The 20841-nt window shown below is 50.4% G+C and overlaps 1 protein-coding gene across 1 annotated transcript in view; it reads right to left on the bottom strand.

Annotated features, from left to right (window-relative positions):
• Window positions 1–11298: 11298 nt before the first annotated feature.
• Window positions 11299–20841, bottom strand: part of KSR1 (kinase suppressor of ras 1) — a 157089-nt gene continuing 147546 nt past the window's right edge. Inside the window, exons 17-21 of the mRNA XM_052657614.1 lie at window positions 20244–20375; window positions 18645–18780; window positions 16942–17075; window positions 13642–13722; window positions 11299–11705 (exon numbers count right to left, since the gene is read on the bottom strand). Of these exons, the coding sequence (XP_052513574.1) occupies window positions 11627–11705; window positions 13642–13722; window positions 16942–17075; window positions 18645–18780; window positions 20244–20375 (562 nt within the window). The 3' untranslated portion in view covers window positions 11299–11626. The remainder of the gene's footprint in view (window positions 11706–13641; window positions 13723–16941; window positions 17076–18644; window positions 18781–20243; window positions 20376–20841) is intronic.

Below are 20841 nucleotides of genomic sequence, written 5' to 3'. Positions count from 1 at the left end.
TCAGGCAGAGGGGCAGGGTCCTTAGAGGAGGACTATTCAGTTCAGTTCAGTTCAGTTGCTCCGTGGGTCTGACTCTCTGCAACCCCATGGACTGCAGCACACCAGGCCTCCCTGTCCATCACCAACTCCCGGAGCTTGCCCAAACTCATGTCCAGAGAGTCAGTGATGCCATCCATCCACCTCATGCTTTATCGTCCCCTTCTCCTCCCACATTCAACCTTTCCCAGCATCAGGGCCTTTTCCAGTGAGTCAGTTCTTTGAATCAGGTGGCCAAAGTATTGGAGTTTCAGCTTCAGCATCAGTCCGGCCAATGAACACCCAGGACTCATCTCCTTTAGAATGGACTGGTTGGATCTCCTTGCAGTCCAAGGGACTCTCAAGAGTCTTCTCCAACACCACAATTCAAAAGCATCAATTCTTCGGCGCTCAGCTTCCTTTATAGTCCAACTCTCACATCCATACATGACTACTGGAAAAACCATAGCCTTGACTAGATGGACCTTTGTTGGCAAAGTAATGTCTCTGCTTTTCAATATGCTATTTAGGTTGGTCATAACTTTCCTTCCAAGGAGTAAGCGTCTTTTAATTTCATGGCTGCAATCACCATCTGCAGTGATTTTGGAGCCCCCCAAAATAAAATCGGCCACAGTTTCCACTGTTTCCCCATCTATTTGCTATGAAGTGATGGGCAGATGCCATGATCTTAGTTTTCTGAATGTTGAGCTTTAAGCCAACTTTTTCACTCTCTTCTTTCACTTTCATCAAGCGATTCTTTAGTTCTTCTTCACTTTCTGCCATAAGGGTGGTATCATCTGCATATCTGAAGTTATCGATATTTCTCCCGGCAATCCTGATTCCAGCTTGTGTTTCATCCAGTCCAGCGTTTCTCATGATGTACTCTGCATATTATAAGTTAAATAATCAGGGTGACAATATACAGCCTTGATGTACTCCTTTTCCTATTTGGAACCAGTCTGTTGTTCCATGTCCAGTTCTAACTGTTGCTTCCTGACCTGCATACAGGTTTTTCAAGAGGCAGGTCAGGAGGTCTGGTATTCCCAGAATTTTCCACACTTTATTGTGACCCACAAAGTCAAAGGCTTTGGCACAGTCAATAAAGCAGATAGCTCTTTTTGTGGAACTCTCTTGCTTTTTGGTGATTCAGCGGATGTTGGCAATTTGATCTCTGGTTCCTCTGCCTTTTCTAAAACCAGCTTGAACATCTGGAATTTCACGGTTCACGTATTGCTGAAGCCTGGCTTGGAGAGTTTTGAGCATTACTTTACTAGCGTGTGAGATTAGTGCAATTGTGTGATAGTTTGAGCATTCTTTGGCATTGCCTTTCTTTGGGATTGGAATGAAAACTGACCTTTTCCAGTCCTGTGGCCTCTGCTGAGTTTTCCAAATTTGCTGACATATTGAGTGCAACACTTCCACAGCATCATCTTTCAGGATTTGAAATAGCTCAACTGGAATTCCATCACCTCCACTAGCTTTGTTCATAGTGATGCTTTCTAAGGCCCACTTGACTTCACATTCCAGATGTCTGACTCTAGGTGAGTGATCACACCATCGTGATTAACTGGGTCATGAAGATCTTCTTTTGTACAGTTCTTCTGTGTATTCTTGCCACCTCTTCTTAATATCTTCTGCTTCTGTTAGGTCCACATCATTTCTGTCCTTTATCGAGCCCATCTTTGGATGAAATGTTCCCTTGGTATCTCTAATTTTCTTGAAGAGATCTCTAGTCTTTCCCATTCTATTGTTTTCCTCTATTTCTTTGCATTGATTGCTGAGGAAGGCTTTCTTATCTCTTCTTGCTATTCTTTGGAACTCTGCATTCAAATGGGAATATCTTTCCTTTTCTCCTTTGCTTTTCACTTCTCTTCTTTTCACAGCTATTTGTAAGGCCTCCTCAGACAACCATTTTGCTTATTTGCATTTTTCCCCCCTTGGGGATGGTCTTGATTCCTGTCTCCTGTACAATGTCATGAACCTCCATCTATAGTTCATCAGGCACTCTGTCTATCAGACCTAGCCCTTAAATCTATTTCTCTCTTCCACTGTATAATCATAAAGGATTTGATTTAGGTCATACCTAAATGGTTTAGTGGCTTTTCCCACTTTCTTGAGTTTAAGTCTGAATTTGGCAATAAGGAGTTCATGATCTGAGCCACAGTCTGCTCCCGGTCTTATTTTTGCTGACTGTATAGAGCTTCTCCATCTTTGGCTACAAAGAATATAGTTAATCTGATTTCAGTGTTGGCCATCTGGTGATGTCCATGTGCAGAGTCTCCTCTTGTGCATGGGGGATCTTAATTCCAAAACTGAGGACTGAACCCACGCCCTTTGCAGGAGAAGCTGGGACCCCTGGACCACCAGGGAACTCCCCCTAGGAATGTAGTCTTAACCAGCCAGACTGGAATTTTCTGGTCTGCACCCTGGTGGTAATCCTTCTCCTGGGCACTCTCCATTCTTGGGAGGAAGAAGCAATCTACAAAGTGACACTTGCCCTGCTTCCAGAAGAAGGTAAGTGGGTATGAAACAGTCCTTTGTTAGCTTTGGTTAATAGCTCCTACTCCCCACCCTCCTTCGACCTCTAAAAACCTTTCTTTTTTCTTTTTTTACAACCTTTCCATTTCTATTTACAACATCAGATGCTGCCTGATTCAAGAATCACTGAATAATAAAACCAATTCGATCTTCATTTTAGTCAGTGGAATTTTGTTTGTTCAGCTTTCATCTTCATCTTAGTAGCTGGTGGTTCGGTGTCTCCCTTCTCCATAGACCAGCCAAAGCACCCACCAGAACCACACCCACTCGCCAATATATTCTAGGGAACTCTTCTCTCCAGTGCCCAATCTGGAACCATCTACTCCTGCAGAGGACATGCGCTTGTGATGCCAAAAGCTCAGCCTCTCTGTACACTGGTGCCAGATCAAATCTCAGAGACTGAGTTTTGAGTGAAGTAGAAAACAGTAGCTTTATTTTTGTGCCAGGCAAAGGGGGCTACAGTGGGCTAAATGCCCTCAAAACCTTGTGTCCCAACTTGGGGAAAATACTGTGGAATAAAAAAACCTTATTTTTTATTACTCTAAAAAAAAGCTTTATAGTAATAGTTCAAAGAAGGCATGTTCAGTCCATGGACATTCTTCTGATGGGTTGGTGGTGAGGTGAGTAGACTTCAGGTCCAACTGGTCTGCTTGTGGTCAGCATACCATCATTAATTGTTAACTTCTCCCACCTGGAAGGGGTATCAGTATCTGCCAAACAGCTCAAAGATATTATGGTATGTATCCGTTGATGGGGAAACAGGACCTTGTCCCAAGGCTGCTCTTGAGTCTTTCTCTTTGGTCTCCAACTCTCTCCCTTCCCTAATGAACAACAGCTTGAATCTGCCCCTTGTGTGGGAAATAAAGCCCACCAGCCCCAACCCAAGGAATAGATTGGAGACACAGATGCAGCGAGAAATAAGGCTTTAATGACAAGTCTCGCAAGATCGGGTGTCTGGTGGGAGGGCTGTAGACCCAGCGTTAATGGGGTTTTTATCCTCTCAGCAGGCAAGTCCCTCCCCCGGCTCCTCATTGGCTAAGTACTACAGAGTTAACAATCTTCCCGAGAAAGTCACTTGGATTTATTACTCTCCCTTTGTCTGGATTTTCCTATGCAAGTATCCTAAGGGCTCTTACATCAGCAGACTGTCACTCTAGGCTAGTTGTACTTGAAAATGGACCATTTTGAGTTTTCATTTCTTACAGTTGGAACTCAGGGAAGGCCATGGAGGCCAAATCAAGGCTGTTTCCTATAATGAAAGAAATGGGAGACATAGGAAGGCCTTGTGCCTGGGAGCCCCATCATCAGGCCCTACATATGTCACCTACTTGAATAGAATAGCATTTAAAGATTTGTTTCAGGGCATAGAGGTAGCTAGGAGATTTTAGATGTGAAACAGTGGGCTGAAGACAGAGCCTTGTTTGCCAAAAGCTCCTTCCCCCTACTGCTTTCAAGTCAGTCTGGAAGCTTCCATGAGCAGAAGGACAGAGGAACTCTCACCTGAACCTCAATTTACCCTGGTTAATCGTCAACCTCCCCCACCTACACTCAGACCCTGGGTAAAGAGGTTTCCATTGCCACTGATTAGTGTTTCCTCGAAAGATAAAAATAACCTATTGAGAAAGGAAAAAACAAGTCCGAAGGCCTGTTGGTTGGTTTAGTCAACTAACTTATGTATGACTCTTTGCGGCCCGCAGGACTGTAGCCCTCCAGGCTCCTCTGCCCATGGAATTTTCCAGGCAAGAACACTGGGCTTGGGTGCCATTTCCTTCTCCAGGGGATCTTCTCGGCCCAGGGACTGAACCTGCGTCTCTTGTGTCTCCTGCAGTGGCAGGTGGATTCTTTACCACTAGCACCAGCGGGTAAACCCACCCTCCACTGCAGCTTAAGGGAAAACATATAAATCTTTGCAAACACCTGCTCTGTCCACAGTAACCCCTGAACATTTGAAGTCTCACAAAATGGTTAGATCCAGCAATATATTTTCTTCTCTGAGAATCCTGCAAATCATCCTTCAACAGAGTGGAGGAATGTGTCCTGTGAAAGCGGAATCAATGCTCAGTGTTCATTTCCAGTGTTGATGATTCAGTTTCCTAGTTCCCACCCTTGCTCATTCATTTCTACAGCCAATACATCTTGAAGGTTTGCAGCCAGCCAGTGCTTCCAAACTCATTAGCCTCTGCCACGCAAATAAGCTGGAATCAAGATTGCCAGGAGAAATATCAATAACCTGATATGCAGGTGACACCACCCTTATGGCAAAAAGTGAAGAGGAACTAAAAAGCCTCTTGATGAAAGTGAAAGAGGAGAGGGAAAAAGTTGGCTTAAAGCTCAACATTCAGAAAACGAAGATCATGGCATCCGGTCCCATCACTTCATGGGAAATAGATGGGGAAACAGTGGAAACAGTGTCAGAGTTTATTTTGGGGGCTCCAAAACCACTGCAGATAGTGACTGCAGCCGTGAGATTAAAAGACACTTACTCCTTGGAAGGAAAGTTATGACCAACCTAAATAGCATATTGAAAAGCAGAGACATTACTTTGCCAACAAAGGTCTGTCAAGTCAAGGCTATGGTTTTTCCAGTGGTCATGTATGGATGTGAGAGTTGGACTGTGAATAAAGCTGAGTGCTGAAGAATTGATGCTTTTGAACTGTGGTGTTGGAGAAGACTCTTGAGAGTCCCTTGGACTGCAAGGAGATCCAACCAGTCCATTCTGAAGGGGATCAGCCCTGGGTTTTCTTTGGAAGGAATGAGGCTAAAGCCAAAACTCCAGTACTTTGGCCACCTCATGCAAAGAGTTGACTTATTGGAAAAAGACTCTGATGCTGGGAGGGATTGGGGGCAGAAGGAGAAGGGGATGACAGAGGATGAGATGGCTGGATGGCATCACGGACTCGATGGACGTGAGTCTGAGTGAACTCCGGGTGTTGGTGATGGACAGGGAGGCCTGGCGAGCTGCGATTCATGGGGTTGCAAAGAGTCGGACACGACTGAGTGACTGAACTGAACTGATGTGCACACAGAGCCCCACTTCCCCCTCGACTTCACAGATGAACAATCCAGCTCTGTCTGGGGGCAGGGACGCACCCTCTCTTCCGCGTGTTTGTTCCCCATGGTCAGTTGCTTCTCCACCTGCCTGGGTGGTGACGACGACTGCCTCCTCAGCCTGAGTTTCCCCTCCTACCTGGCAAGTGAGAAATGAGGCAGGCACACCCGCCCAGATAAGCCTCCGGTTCCCTGCGAGATACTCTAAATCTCACAGGGGGAAACCATGGAAAAATTCAAAAGATACATTGATAGCTGGCATCTTTTTCATCTTTGTTACACGTGGAACCTGGAGGCCTGCATTCTGGCTCGACCTGGGGGCACCTTCTCATGGCAGGTGTCACCTGAGCCTGCTGCACCTCCGCTGAAACTGAGCCCCCTGCGGGGCCCTCCCGGGCACAAAAGCCCCTCTGTGTCCCCCATTTCTTTCTTTTTTCTAAACAACGACTTGATTTTATTTCCATCATAAAAAAATGATCACTTTGGGAGAAACTATAGATTAAGTTCTTGTTCGTTTTCATTTTCTTAACAACCACTTGATTTTATTTATATCACAAAACGTGATCCCCCATTTCTTGTTTTTAAAAAAAGACTTTAGTCTCCTAGGACTTCCTTTAGTTCCAAAAGGAGACTCAAGCAGTTCCTAACGAGGGAACTGAAGGAATGAAGAAACAAAGGAGAAGCAGGCAAGACACAGTAGTTCAGGGACTTCCCTGGTGGCCCAGTGGTTAGGGCTCTATGTTTCCACGGCAGTAGGCCCAGGCTCAATTCATGGCTCCCCAGCGGTGTCATGTTAAAGCCTAAACTCCTAGCTTGGCACCTACAGAATCCTCTCCAGGTTCCTTCTCCTCCTCGGGTTCCACTTCACAATGAAAAGCTGAACGACTTCTGATATCCCAAGCACACTCTGTATTCCCAGACCTCTAAGCCTTTGCTCAAAGTAAAACCGTCTCCTCTTATTTCCATGTTGTTGTTTAGTCGATCAGCTATGTCTGACTCTTTGTGACCCCACAGACTGTAGCCCACCAGGCTTCTCTGTCCATGGAATTCTCCAGGCAAGAATACTGGACTGGGTTGCCATTTCCTTCTCCAAGGGATCTTCCTGACCCAGGGATTGAACTCACATCTCCTGCACTGGCAGGTGGATTCTTTACCCCTGAACCACCTGGGAAGCCCTCTCACTTACATGCAACAGGCATATTACTCACCCTTCAAGTCAGCTCCAAGGCCACCTCCTCCATGAAGCCTGCTAGACAGACTGAGGGACTCCTTCCTTGGGTCAGCCACCCGCCGAAGCCGCGCATTCTACCTCTTTCCTGTGCCCCAGCACTTTGCACCATCTTTTGAACACAGAGGTGCTCAATAAATGGCTGGGCAATAAATTCCCCAGTTTCTGATGAGAGGGAGGTTCTGGAGTCAAGGTGTGGCCCAAGTCCTAGACTAGCCACTGACCAGCTGTGTTATCTTGGGTAGATATCTTAACTTCTCTGTGCCTCAGCTGAAATATCACAACAGTTCCTACCCCAGGGGTGCTGCTGTGAGGCTTAAGGTAAGATGATGTGCAGAAAGCACTTCCTTGGCTCAGAGGATGTTGGTTCCCCTTGGCCCCCATCTGTTTTGCTTACCCCAACCTCCTGCTTACCTCTGTCTTTTTTCTAAAAAAATTCTTTTTATTTAAGACTTTTAAAAAATGTGGACCATGTTTAGTCTTTTTTTAAATTTATTTTTAATTGGAGGATAATTGCTTTACAATATTGTGTTGGTTTATGCCATACATCAACATGAATCAGCCATAGGCATACATATGTCTGCCTGGAAAATCCCATGGACAGAGGAGCCTGGCAGGTTACAGTCCATAGGGTTTCAAAGATCTGGACACAGCTGAGAACGCTCACATACGTATGCTCCCTCCCTCTAGAACCTCCCTCCCACCTCCCCAGGTTGTCAAAGAGCACTGGGCTTGAACTCCCTGCGTCATACAGTGAATCCCCACTGGCTCGCTGTTTACACACGGTTAAGGTATGTTTCCTTGCTGCTCTCTCAGTTCGTCCCACCCTCTCCTTCCCCCACTGTGTCCACAAGTCCTTTCCCTACATCTGCATCTGCATTGCTGCCCTGAAAATAGGTTCATCGGTACCATCTTTCTAGATTTCATATATATGCGTTAGTACACAATAATTATTTTTCTCTTTCTTACTTCACTCTGTATAATAGGCTCTAGGTTCATCCAGCTCTTTAGAACTGACTCAAATGTGTTCCTTTTTATGGCTGAGTAATATCCCTTTGTATATATGATTCTATACATAGAAAACCCTGAAGATGCCACCAAAAGATTTATAGAGCTAACCAATGAATATAGTGAAGCCTTTACATATTGTCTCTGTTTTATGTCTTGGTTTTTTGGCTGCGAGGCACATGGAATCTTAGCTCCCTGACCAGGGGTTGAACCCACACCCCTGACATTGGAAGGTGTAGTCTTAACCACTGAACCACCAGGGAAGTCTCACGTTTCTCTCTTTATAACTGGCAAGGAGAGGCTCCTAAAAATAATATTCAGATGAATCTTATTTAGACTCCCTCCCCTCAAGGCTTTCACAAGTCAAAGACCCCTCCAGCAGAGGAGACAGTGACGGGTCTGAGTATGTTACCAGGCCGGCACTGTTGGGGGTAGGATGACCTTCTTCTGTACATCATGGGCTTTGATGCTTTTATCTCTACTCCCATCTGTTTAGAAATATCTGCCTCCAAGGTCCAGGCAAAATTTCTTTCCCTGGGAGGAGCTCCCAGATGGGGGCCAAACACCCTACCCTCTCCCTTCCTGCTCTCCTATGCCACCCATCAGAGAGCCCCCCACCTCTGCCCCACTCATCTGGAATGGACCCAAGCAGACACAAGGCCCAGACACCTTAGTACGATTTTATTCACAGACTCTAGACACCCAGGCTGGGCCTGGCGGTGTTCTTGCCAATGGCAAAAAAAAAAAAAAAAAACAACCACCCACAAAAACTGATAGTGCACATCCATTAATACTAACCATTTTAATTTAAATTAATAACATTTCTGGAAGACAAATGCAGTTGATAGAAAATATAAAAACTTTTAATATACAAATTTTACATCACATTCAAAAAAGCAAGTGTGTGCCTCGTGGCCACAGAAGATGCTGGGTTTGCACACACAGATGAAATCCTGGCTGACACTGCAGCATCGCACAAGCCCCCTAACTGGCTTCACATTTATATCTCCACCCCGCCCCCAAAGCAACACAGACAACCCCCACCACCCCCACCAGGGGCTTACAGGGCACGCCACGCCCCTCAGTGATCACAGGAAGAAATGCTGTGAGAGGGCAGAGGGATTCCAGGCCCTGTAGGCGTCTTTGATATAGCGGTTGGTATGGAGACGTCATCTTGGCTACACGCCACTCACAACTGGTGGGGAACTCAGGATTCAAGACCTCGGGTTGGATGGGGACCAAGGGTTGTGGCTCTGGTGTTTAAAGGCATCAGGAACAGATCCCAGGGGTTTGGAGGTGAGGCTGGGGAGTGGAGTTGGGGGGCGTGGGCTGAAGGTTGAAACTTGGGCTCCATTCTCAGACCCCAGGGGACCTCTGCAGCCCCCGAGATCTTGTCCAGGAGGCTTCCCAGCTTCTCCATCCCTTTCACAGTTGGCTGTGAGGGCTGAATTCACAGTATCTGCCGTCCTTCATGTGTTTCCAAGGCAGACGGGGGAGCACACGGAAGGGCAGGCGTGTCTTCCTAACCTCAATTCACAGTCACTTAAATAGAGACAGGGTGATGGGGACCACCTGGGGAGCTCCTCAGCTGCTTCTCTTCAATGACAGGCAGGGCAGAGGTTCAGACTGAGAGCAAGAAGGCATCCCAGGGCCCGGGAGAGGAAGCGGGTGGCCCCCAGGCCCACCCTCCAGGTTCCTGGCAAATCATCAGTTTCCTGAACGCGGGCGCGGTGACTGCTCCCCTCCTGGGCCGCCAGCACTTGCACCAAGTAGGCACTCAAAGAAAGCTTCCTGAACTGACCCAAGAGTGTGACACCTTCAAGGGAAAAAAACACCCAGACTGTCCGTCCGTGGGCCTGAGGTGAGTCCCATTCACTCAGCTGCCGTCCCAACCCTCAGGCCACCTGCTCGTCCAAGGGTATGGAGGGGAATCGTGAGAGGCATGAACTGTGACCTCTGGGAAGGAGCTGATGTGGGGGGAGGAGCCTGATGACCAGAGGAGGCAGAGTCACATACCACCTGGAGTGGAGAAATCAGGGGAGAGGCTGACCTGGAGGTCAAAGGGATGATGGGGTGAAGCCAAGCGTCCTACAGAGGACAAAAGACCCCCAGAGCCAAGTCTAGCTGGTTTACAGCCTCTCCATCTTCCTCCCCACACACCCAACAGGCAGGATTGAGGTGCTGTTGGCCCGGAGGCCCAGGTACCGAGCACAGCTATTTGGCTGTGCCCTCCCAGCAGGGCCGCCAAGGGATGCTCAGCCCAGAGCCAGGAAGGTCACTCCACACTCTCCAGGCCAAGTGGCCCATTTTACGTGACAATTTGGCCAGACTCCAGGTTCGGAGCCTGGTTAGACAGGTGTACATAAACCCGGTGGGAGGGCCACATGCCTTCTCGTCTTGGCTCCAAATGTGGACATGGGTTCTGGGTCTGAAGACAATCTCTCCTCTCCACTTTCATCACCATGGGTCATTTTTGGCTTTGGAGCCTGATACACCCTAACCTTCACTGAAGGGCTTCTCTGGCATTTGGAACTTTCCTCTTTAGGAGTCAGCTTCTAATGAGGACAGGCAGGACCCTCTCACATCCTGGACTTTCCCAAACCTGGTTCCAACGGACACAAACCTTGGTGCTTGGGAGGACTCTGAAGGTGAGGGGCTTGCTAGCTGGGTCTAAATGAAAGGCAGGGCACACACCTCCCACCTTATCTAAGAGCTCTGAACACGGGCAGCGGAGGAGTCAGGGGCAGGCTAAGGTGTTTCAGCAGGATTCAGGGGTGGGCAGTGACAGAACTTTGGCAAGATTGATGATGGGCTTCTAAAGGGCCAGGGCACCCTGTGACTGGGAGAGTGGGCTCAGAGACCCTGCCTGCCTCTTCCCCCACCTTCTACCTTCCCTCTTTTCATGGATCAAGCTTTCACGGTGTACACAGCTGCTGGGCTGGGCCTTAGCGCTGGGGCCAAATGTTAGTTAAGGACTGGGATGTATCTAAATAGTTAAAGCCTTTCATTCCATCTCCCAGGTGTCCCGCTGGGGGCTTCATGAAACAAACAGCGCCATAGGCAGTGGAGACCCTGGTTGGGAACCACTGGATCAGTCCAGATGTTATCTGGATTTGATCTGTCTCTGCTTTTCCAGCAGATATGGACTGGATTACAGGGGTCAAAGGTGAACTCAAGCTCTCTGCAGACTCCTGACCCTGTTAATCCAGCTTAAGGTCATGGTCAGGGTCTCACCTGCAAGAGGAGGAAGAGACCACACCTCTTTGATAGGATGAGGGGTGATAGGATTTAGGGCCAAAGTAGAAGCCTGGTCAAACCCTGTGTTTGCCACCCCCCAACCCCCGCCTGTCCTGCCAGGAGACCAGCCACAATCATGATGCTTTTCTTCCTCTGGTCCAGTGTGGGCACCTCCAGAGGGGAGGGCCCCTTCTGCCATCCTGGCCCACGGTGCCAGCAACCTCTGCACAGACCGTTATTTTTATTAATACCTATTGTACAACCTCAAGTCCAACTCCACATGAACATACATGTAAACATCTGCTGCCTGTCAGGACAGGTCTGGTTGTTGGTGATGTCATTTTAAGAAACAGCAGGCACAGCTCCATTTCCAGGACCCAAGTGTTTTTGCAGATGAACGGTCTAAACCAAGGCCTCATGCTCCTGGTTTGCGGCACTTAGGAGGGTGGCTGGCATTTTGAAGAGCATTGTTTTTTTGTCGTGGTGGTGGTTCGGATGTTTTAGAGACACATTTAAGAAAGAAATATGTCATCAGAAAAACTGCACAGCTGGCTACATCTTTGGATTACTGGACTCCACGATGCCCAAGCCAAACCTTTCAAACCGGGGTACAACTTTGCTGCTGTTAATGCTGAAAGAGGAACAAAAACAAGAATTACTGCCCTGCAGATTTTGATCAGAATTTGGGCAACGTTAGCTAATGAGCAGGCCAGTTCCAGAAGCTCCATAGAGGACCTGGCCGCACCAAGCAGTGGGAGTGATGATAAGGCCAGTGGCCTTGGCAGAGCTGCTCCTGGTCACACCTGGCCGGGGGTGGGGATGGGGGGGTAGAGGTGCCAGGCCTCAGCTCCCTCCTGGAGGGCAGTGGCCTGTTTGTCTCGAAAGCCCCAGCACCCCACGTGCCCAGTAACTGCTGCGGGTTCATTCTCATTGGCAGCTCATTCTCAAACCTCTTTCTCCGAGTAGAACTGGGAGGGAAGAGAAACTCAGCCCCAGCCTTGAGAGTGATATTTGCATGCTCCTTCTAGAAATGGTCCTCAAACGTTGGGGGGGCCGGCATCAGGGCCATCTGGGAAGCGGGTTGAAATACAGGTTCTCAGCTTCTGCCTCCAGACACCCAGATTCAGGTCTTGGTGGGTCAGGAACCTGCGTTTGGTAAGCCATGGAGGACCTGTGCAAGACCTGTCAGCCACACTCTTGCCAAATGCTGGCTTGGGGTCTGACACTTTCTGTTTACACAGGTCAGGTGGAAGGGGAGTGATGCTGTGAGGGCGCGGGGATGGACCGGAAGCTTTCTCACAGTTGTTTGGAGACAGGCCCCACCCCTTGCTTCAGGACGACTTTCCCAGGTGTCTGTGTGGCCGAGGACACACCCCTTCCAGCTGGTGTCTTTCATGGCAATAGAACTTGTGATGTTACACCAGCAGCCCGCCTAGAGGGGACCGCAGGCAGCTCTGAAATCATTCCACTCCTTGTTGGACAAGATCCTCGTGGGTTAAGAGCCAAGCAAAACCCTGCCCCCGTCCCGGGGACACACCCTGCGAAGGGTGGGTATGTTGCGGGGTGTGGGCGAGGGGGGATCTCTCTCTTTGAGCTGTTAGTAGGGAGACGGGACCACCCCACAGAAGTGGGGCAGAGAGATGAAGTCGCGTCCAGGGAGGAGGTTCTGGGTTGGGGGCGAGGGGGCTGTTAGGGAGACCCTCCATGGAAAGCTGTTACTCAGGCACACAAGGGGCCACAGGGCGGGGCGAGGGCCAGTTTTAACAAACAAAGCAGAAAGAAGTCTCAGCAGAGAGGCTGGGGCGGCAGGATCGCATTCCCTGGGTTAGTGGCCGCAGCGCTGTTTGAGCTGGAGTAGAAGTCGCAGTGCCGAGCGTGGATTAGGAGGAAGAAAGCCCCGAACATGCAAGGCAGCCAGGCCTACAACCTACAGGAGGAGAGACAAGAGGGGAGAGAGCAGAGTCAGAGCCTGAGACCGTGGGGAGGGGACAGGGGGCCATGGCTAAGGCCTGGCCAGGACACAGGGCAGGGGCCCCTCTTTCCCTGTAGACAGAGGAAAGAACATCCCCACTCCAGTCCATGCTTGGCAGCAGAGCAAGCTTGGAAGGGAGCCTGGCATAGAGAACCTCCCCCAAGCTTTCCTCTGGAACACAGCCACAGAATGCTGAACAGAGGTCGACCAGCAGGCCCACCGCTCCTCATTGAAACTGACATCTTGGAGTTTACTGTCTGGTCCCTGCATTTTCTTCTCTAAGATCCAGCCAGAGGGGCTTCTGGAGACCCAGGCCAGCAATCTGAGTTCTTGCCCTCCCTAGAACAAGCCATTGTCTGCCATGCTGTGTGGATAGAGGCCCTGCCACATGCTGTGAGTCTGCTCTCAGCCTGGGGACAGAAACAGCCTGCAGGGCCCGTGCCAGTGGCCATGTGAGCTGCCAGAGCATCACTGTTGTTTATGGGAATACCACCCGCCAAGAAGGGGAAGCTGGATGCAGAAACAGTAGGAGACAGGATGTGCAAAGGGTTAAGTGCAAACAGGCCGAGGATCGGGGAAATGGCAGAAGACACACTATTCCTCCAGGACTGGACAGTTGTTCCCAAAGTCAGGGTGACCGGAACGTCCTTTCCCGTAGTAGCGGCTCCGCCAGCGCCTGGGAGTGCCCGCAACCATTTTGCCAGGCGTGGGAGGAACGCAGTCCAGCAGGTGATGGAGATGGACACCCAGCGTGGGTGGGTGGAGGGGGGCCCGCAGGAATCAGCATGGCAGGAGAGGGGGGAGATGACAGGAGAGGCCAGCACATCCACCACCCCCCAAAAATAAAAATAAGCAACAAGATAGATGGGACAGAAAAGAGAAAATGAGAATTAGAGGCTTGAGTGTGTGGAAGTAAAAATCATTAACAGAAAGCTTTGATATAGATTTGTTGAGGTACGCTGGCATTCTCTCCCTGTGGGGGCTAAAACTGATCACTTTGGGCAGGAAACATCCCTATTTGTGACTCTCTGTCCCACGTGTGGAAAGAGAAGGTGGGGCTCCATGGCCTTTCAGGAATCTGGAATCATCTCCTGAATGTCAGCAGCCGCTCAGTGCAGCCTTCTCTTTTGGGGAGGAGAAAATCAAGGCCTGGTTTGCTAAACGAGCCAAATTTACCTTTATGCTTCAAAGTCTTTTATTGAAAACCTTTCCGTGTAACTCATCCACAAGCTATGTACATAATTCAAAATTAAAATTTTGAAAGTTGCTGTGACCATAATTCAAGCACACAAAAAAACTTCCCAACATCTGACAGACCAGATCCTTGAACTTCTTATGAGACCAGGAGAGCCCCAGGCTCCCACCCAAACCCAGCTCCTGTGACTGCTCTCTTCTGGAGACTCTTCCTCAAGCTCCCGGGGGTGAGGGCAGCGTGCCCACAGAGGCTGGGTTTTTGCCTGGCACTCAGCATGTTGTCGTCATTCCCTCCTTCATCCCCTCACCCACCAAATATTTATTGAGTGATTACTACACCCCCGGGACTGTGCTAGGAGCTGAGAATACAGAGGTGAGAAGACAGCGTCCTGCTCGGAGGGCTTACAGTGCACGTCTGCTTATCTTTAACCTAGACCATCAGCTCTGTGCTGGTGGAGGCCCAGCCCTGGCATGTGACCTCAGGGGTGGTGCAGCTGCCAGCATTCTCTGGGAAAAGCCCACGCCTCTGACAGCAACATCCTGTCACCCGCTATTTGTACTGGACTCTGATCCATCTGAAGTGCAAAATACTGAATTGAATCTTCATTATAAGGTACAGTATTCCCTCACCACATATCGTCATTCCTCAGACTGTCCCTACAGCGGGCTTCAGTTGCCACATTTCTTCAACAAGTCCTCCTCACAGGTTCAGCCTGGGCCTCTCCTCCCCTTCAACTCAAAGCTTGGTTTGGTTTATTTTCAAAACGACCTGGCAAACTAAGTGTCTGTCAAATCAGGCCACAAAAAAGTGATCATTTTAGAGTTGTAAAAAATACAAAACAGGCAAAAAAAAGGTGTGACGGAGACCATATCTAGCTCATTCTGGAAGACGGAGGTACTGACACCACCACACTCGTGGGCCGGTGTGAGGTCTGGGTACAGATTTTCCGGGGGCTATGCTCTTGCCCTCCCTCCAACTCCCATCAAGTGAGGCACCACTTGGGACTTCCCTTGTGGTCCAGTGGCTAGGACACCCAGCTCCCAGTGAAGGGGGTCTGGGTTTGATCCCTGGGCAGGGAACTAGATCTCACATGGCGCAGCTGAGACCCACTGTTGTCCAGCAGCATAGATGTGTCTGACATTTTATGACACACCAGGCTTCCCTGTCCTTCAGTATCTCCCAGAGTTTGCTCAAACTCATGTCCATTGAGTCAGTGATGCCACTGCAGCCAAACAAATATTTTAAAAAGAGAGAGAGGGAAGCCCCACTGTATCTGTTCTATCTTCATGTTCTGGGGCTGTGGCAGATTTCACTTCTAGAAAGTGCCTTTCACTTAAAACAAAGTTCAAAGCCATGAATCTTGCCCAAGCGTCCAGCCACATGTGACCTGCCACTTGTTTCTGTACGGGCCACAAACCAAGAATGTTTGTTTGTTTTTTTCACCTTTCTAAATTGTTTGCGGGGGAGGGAATCAAAAGAAGACTATTTCATGGCCTAAAATAATAGGAAATTCAAGTTTCAGCATTCGTAAGTACTGCTTTACTAGCACCAGTCTGCCCGTGGCTTACAGGTCTGTGACTGCCCGCACACCAGACAGCAGAGCTGAGTTGCTATGACACAGACTGCATGCAGTTGTGTCACTGCTTCGCACACTGCTGGGTGCACCACAAACCCCACTGACAAGAGCTGTCACTCCAGTTTCCCTCTCGGCCTGCAAAGCTGAACTATTTCCCATGTTTAGGCCACGTCTGCCCACCCCTCCACTTTGTCCAGCTGTGGAGCTGAGGCCGGAACAAGGAAGGACTTCCCCAGATTCTTGCAGAGGCAGGGCAGACGTCTGTTTATGAGGGATCTGGCAGAGAGAACCAGAGGGATGAAGAAAAAAGGGGAGGAGGCAGAACTCAGAAGAGAGGAGTGGAGACCACCCTGGCACTGAGGCTGCCGAAGATCAGCATTACACAGAAGGAGGGTGGGCCTCCAGTGTCTAAGCGGCACTTAAACCCAGAGATGCAGCCCCAGTAACCTGCTCAGGGGGCTGAAAGCTCTGTCAGGAGACTGCCATTTTAAGCAACAGCCGCTCTGCTGGTTTTGGTGAAGCTCTGTTTTGCCCTTTCCCAGGCAGAAACTTCTTGCTGGGGCCTTAGCCTGGGCCCAGATTTAGCACTGAGCTGATAACAGTGATATGGAGGTTTTCACAGAGGAGGATGGGAGACACCAGCCTGTAGAAGAGTCTCCAAAGTAAATGCGGTGAACAGCAGACTTAGAGAATGAACTTATGGTTGCTGGGGGAAGGATAGTGGAGGGGGATTTGGGGAGTTTGGGATGGACATGTATGCACTGCTATTTTTAAAATGGATAACTGATAAGGACTTACTGTATAGCACAGGGAATTCAGCTCAATGTTATATGGCAGCCTGGATGGGAGGGGAGTTTGGGGGGAGAATGGATACAGTATATGCATGGCTGAGTCGCTCTGCTATGCACCTGAAGCTATCACAGCATTGTTAACTGGCTGTACTCTAACATAAAAAGTTTTTTAAAATGTGGTGAACAGAATCCCAGTACCCCTTGGGCAAGGGAATGAGTCCTCTCCAGCTAACCAGCTCTAGGGGTTCCGTAGGTAGAAGTCTCAGGCAGACAGAGCAGATGGTGCCCCATCCCCAACACCTGGCTGCAGGTCTATCTCTGAGGGGTACTTACTCAGCAGACTTCCAGAAGTGCCCAGGGTGCGAGAGCCGCCGGTTCAGCTTGGGCAGCTTCTCCAGCATGTCCATCAGCAGGGGGAAGCTGGGCCTCTCCTGCAGGTCGAAGGCCCAGCAGGCGGACAGGATCTCCTGCAAGGCGAGATGCCACAATAGGGCATGAGAGCTGGTAGGGAACAAGAGGGGCACAGCTGAGGCCCTCTGCCCAGGGTCCCTTTGATGCTCCCAGGCACCACCTCCCATCCCTGCAAGCGGATGGTCCCCTGACCCTCCTGCCGACACTGAGGTGACCAGCCATGGCTGGAATATAGCCAAGAAATCACTGAATTTCAGAAGCACTCCCAGGCTTCCAGTTAAAATGAAAAGCATGGGCCTGCCTCTCCTCCTTCCTTCCTTGACCTCCCTGGGATAACAGTCACAAAGCCAAAAGACAGGCCAGAGCAAAGAGATCACAGACATTCAGAATGGAAAGCAGAAGGCAGCATGTTGACGGGTGAGATACTCAGAAGGTGCCCAGGGCGGGGCTGCAGCAGAGGCGGAAGCCCGGGCACTGCAGGCATGGAGGCGGGAGTGACAAGACGGGCGGGGCGCAGGGCAGCGGAGTCAGCAGAGCAGCTGTTCCCCACCCCAAGTGACAGCAAAGCCCTCCTCCTGCCGCCTGCTCTCCAGATCTACTCATCTACACTGCAACCCCGTCGGCCTTTCAACTCAGGAGAACTTCCTGTAGAAGACAGGCCTGCACACACGACCAGGCAGAAGGTGTTCACACGACAGGGCAGGTGTGACACTCACCGCCTAGGCAGCACTTCACCTGAATGAGTGCCGGGTGGTCCCCCCAGAGGCCTCCACTGCCGTGCTGCCCAGGAACCCCCTGGAGCTCCTTATCAACACCCCCTGGCATCTGTCTGCTCCAGGCCCACCTGACTCATGAGCGCATGGCTAACACTGGAAACACCACCCCTGGACTCCTGCACGTTTCACGGTGCCAGGCGGGGTGAACTCACACACGGCGATGCAGAGAAACAAACCATCAGTCACGCGAGGGCAGCAAACCTGTGATGATTTGGCCTCTTGAAAACAAATTTGCTGGGCTTCTCGAACACTCGAGAAAGACATGAAGGAGAAAGACCTGACACTACCACAACCCCACTGTTTGTACTTTAGGCAGTGAAATTTGTTATTATCTTTCTAATAAGTAACATACAGGCTTTATTATCTTTCTCATAATTCAAGAAAACCTTGAGCTTTATTTCCTTTCTATTTTTTTAAGACAATTGTTTTTTAAAAGTTAGCAGTGGGGTAGTGAAGGATACAGGCTTCGTGTGTGTGTGTGTGTGTGTGTGTGTGTGTGTGTGTGTGTGTACACAGTCATGTCCAATTCTTTGTGACCCCATGCCCGCCAGGCTCCTCCGTCCTTGGGATTTTCCAGGTAAGAATACTTGACTGGGTTGCCATTTCCTACTCCAGGGGATCTTCCCAACCTACAGATCACACCCATATCTCCTGTGTCTCATGCATTGGCAGGTGGATTCTTTACCACCCGCCACCTGGGAAGCACACAGGCCTCCTAGCCAGCAGCACGGAGGCCAGCCTGACATGCATCCACTTCGCGGTTCCGCTTCTCAGGTGGGTGAAGGAAGGGCAGCCAGGCGCCGGCCCTCTAGCCCCACCACCCTCTCCCAGGGCAGGGCAGCTACTCACGGTAACTTCCTTCCCCAGGCTGACGGAGGTGAGGACTCGCTTCATGCCCTCTCCGCTTCCAATCTGCCAGATCAGGGCCTCTGCAGCTTGGTTCTTCAAGGGCCAGTCTCTGGCTTGCAGCTCATACCAAACAGTCCTGTGGAGACCACCCACCCACACGGCGTGAGCTCCTGGACGGCTCCGCTCAGCTCACACTAGCAGGGCGTGGGGCGAGGGGGGGGCACCTGCTGCCATGATGCCTGGAGCCCAGCCTGAGGACCCCGGACCCTCAGCCCACCTTCCTCACCTGCCAGACTTCTGGGACCACCCTGAGTCCACCCGGGGCCCTGAGCTCCCAGTGTGGTGAGAAGTCTGAGACACTGCTGGCTCTGGGCAGAGATCCTGGTACAACCATTCAACCTCAGTGGGGTAGATGCCCACAGCCAAGGTCCTCTGAGGAGTGACAGGAATGCCCAGCCTGGGCCTGGCACATGAAGGTGCTCAGGAAATGACAGTGACAGGTCAGGGCAGGAAGAGCCCACCCATGAGGAAAGGATCCCCCAAGAGATTATGGCATGGGGCCCTCACTCTGACCCTCCAAGTACCCTAGCGTTTCTCGACTCATCTGCATGGGACCGTCTCCATTAGACCCACCCTGACCAACACAGGGACGGGGTGGAGGGCACACATGTGAGGATACTGAGTAACTCAAATGTGGGGAGGGGAACTGAGGTGTAAAATACACCACATTTTTGAAAGCTCTGTGGCATAAAATATCTCCTGAATTTCTTATTTTGATTACATGCTGAAATGATCATATCTTGGCCATACTGAGTTAAATATCTATTGAAACTGACTTCACCGGTTTCTTTTTACATGCTGAAATGATCATATCTTGGCCATACTGAGTTAAATATCTATTGAAACTGACTTCACCGGTTTCTTTTTCAATGGCTCAGAGAAGGTTTTACGCATCTGTCTCGTGTTTTATTTCTGCATTTCTGTGTGTCTATCTGTCAGCATGCCAGCTCTGCCCTGGGCACCGTGGAAAGCCGCCCCCTCCTCCCAGAAGGACAGCTCTTGGTTAGCTCTGGAGACTGTCCTTGGGGAGCAACAGGTGAGAAGGACGCCCAGAGTTAAGCATTTCATGCATGTGTGCCTACTCGCTCTGGTTGTGTTTGACTCTTTGTGACCCCATGGACTATAGCCCGACAGGCTCCTCTATCCATAGGGATTCTCCAGGCAAAGATACTGGAGTGGGTTGCCATTTCCTCCTCCAGGGGACCTTCCTGACCCAGGGATCAAACTCGCATCTCATTAGGTTTCCTCCATTGGCAGACAGGTTCTTTTCCACTAGCACCACCTGCGAAGGCCCTTAAGTATTTTATACAATTACCTAATTCGGTCCTCATGAAACAGCTCTACCAGGGGAGAGCTCTATTCGTCCCATTTTACAGGTGGGGAAAACAGAAGGTCAAGGACACAGTCACTGGCCCAAACAAGCAGCTGAACCAGCCTCAAAGCACATCCCGCTGCCCCCCAATAGCCAGCAGGGCCCTCTGTTTCATCCACAATTGGCCACAGAGGCCCCAGGAAGAAGGACGCCAGGTGCCTCCTCACCCGAATGCATAGACGTCGGCAGCTTTGGAGAAGGGCAGCTGGTCCTCGTCCTTCCCAGGGGTCATCTCCCGCACGATCTCGGGGGCCAGGTAGCACAGCCAGTCATGTGACAGCTTCAGCTGGTTCTCACGCCTGGAGGCCAGAAGCCAGGGCAAGGACAGGGCCTTTAGCGGGCGGCAGCGCGGCCTGCAGGGCACGTGTCTGCCCCAGGGCTGGCACGCCACCACGTGTGTGTGTGCTCAGTGGCTAGGGCATATCTGACTCTTGCAACCCCGTGCACGGCTCAGAAAAGCAGCACGCCAATGGTGCACTTGCCAAGGCACCCGCGCTTCGGGGGGATGTTACAGAGGAGTGATAAGCAGGTTCTTCTAGAAAAGCAGGCCAAGGACAGTACTGGCCAGGAGCTCCCCCGAGGGCTCCGATTCGCTACCCTGGGAGAGCAGTGGGAATCTCAGTGCAGGAGCTGGGAACTGCCTGTGGGGCTCACAACCTGGCCTGGGGCTGGCCCTCCCTCCTGGGGTCCTGAGGCTGGGGGAGTAGCCTTTCTCCTTCAGGATTCGTGGAACTAGAACCTGATGCTGGGAAAATGCGAGTGAGG

The sequence above is a fragment of the Budorcas taxicolor genome, chromosome 19 (genome assembly GCF_023091745.1).
Source record: "Budorcas taxicolor isolate Tak-1 chromosome 19, Takin1.1, whole genome shotgun sequence".
NCBI lineage: Eukaryota > Metazoa > Chordata > Mammalia > Artiodactyla > Bovidae > Budorcas > Budorcas taxicolor.
Note: the sequence above shows the minus strand (reverse complement) of the source record. Positions and strands in the feature narration are given on the sequence as shown.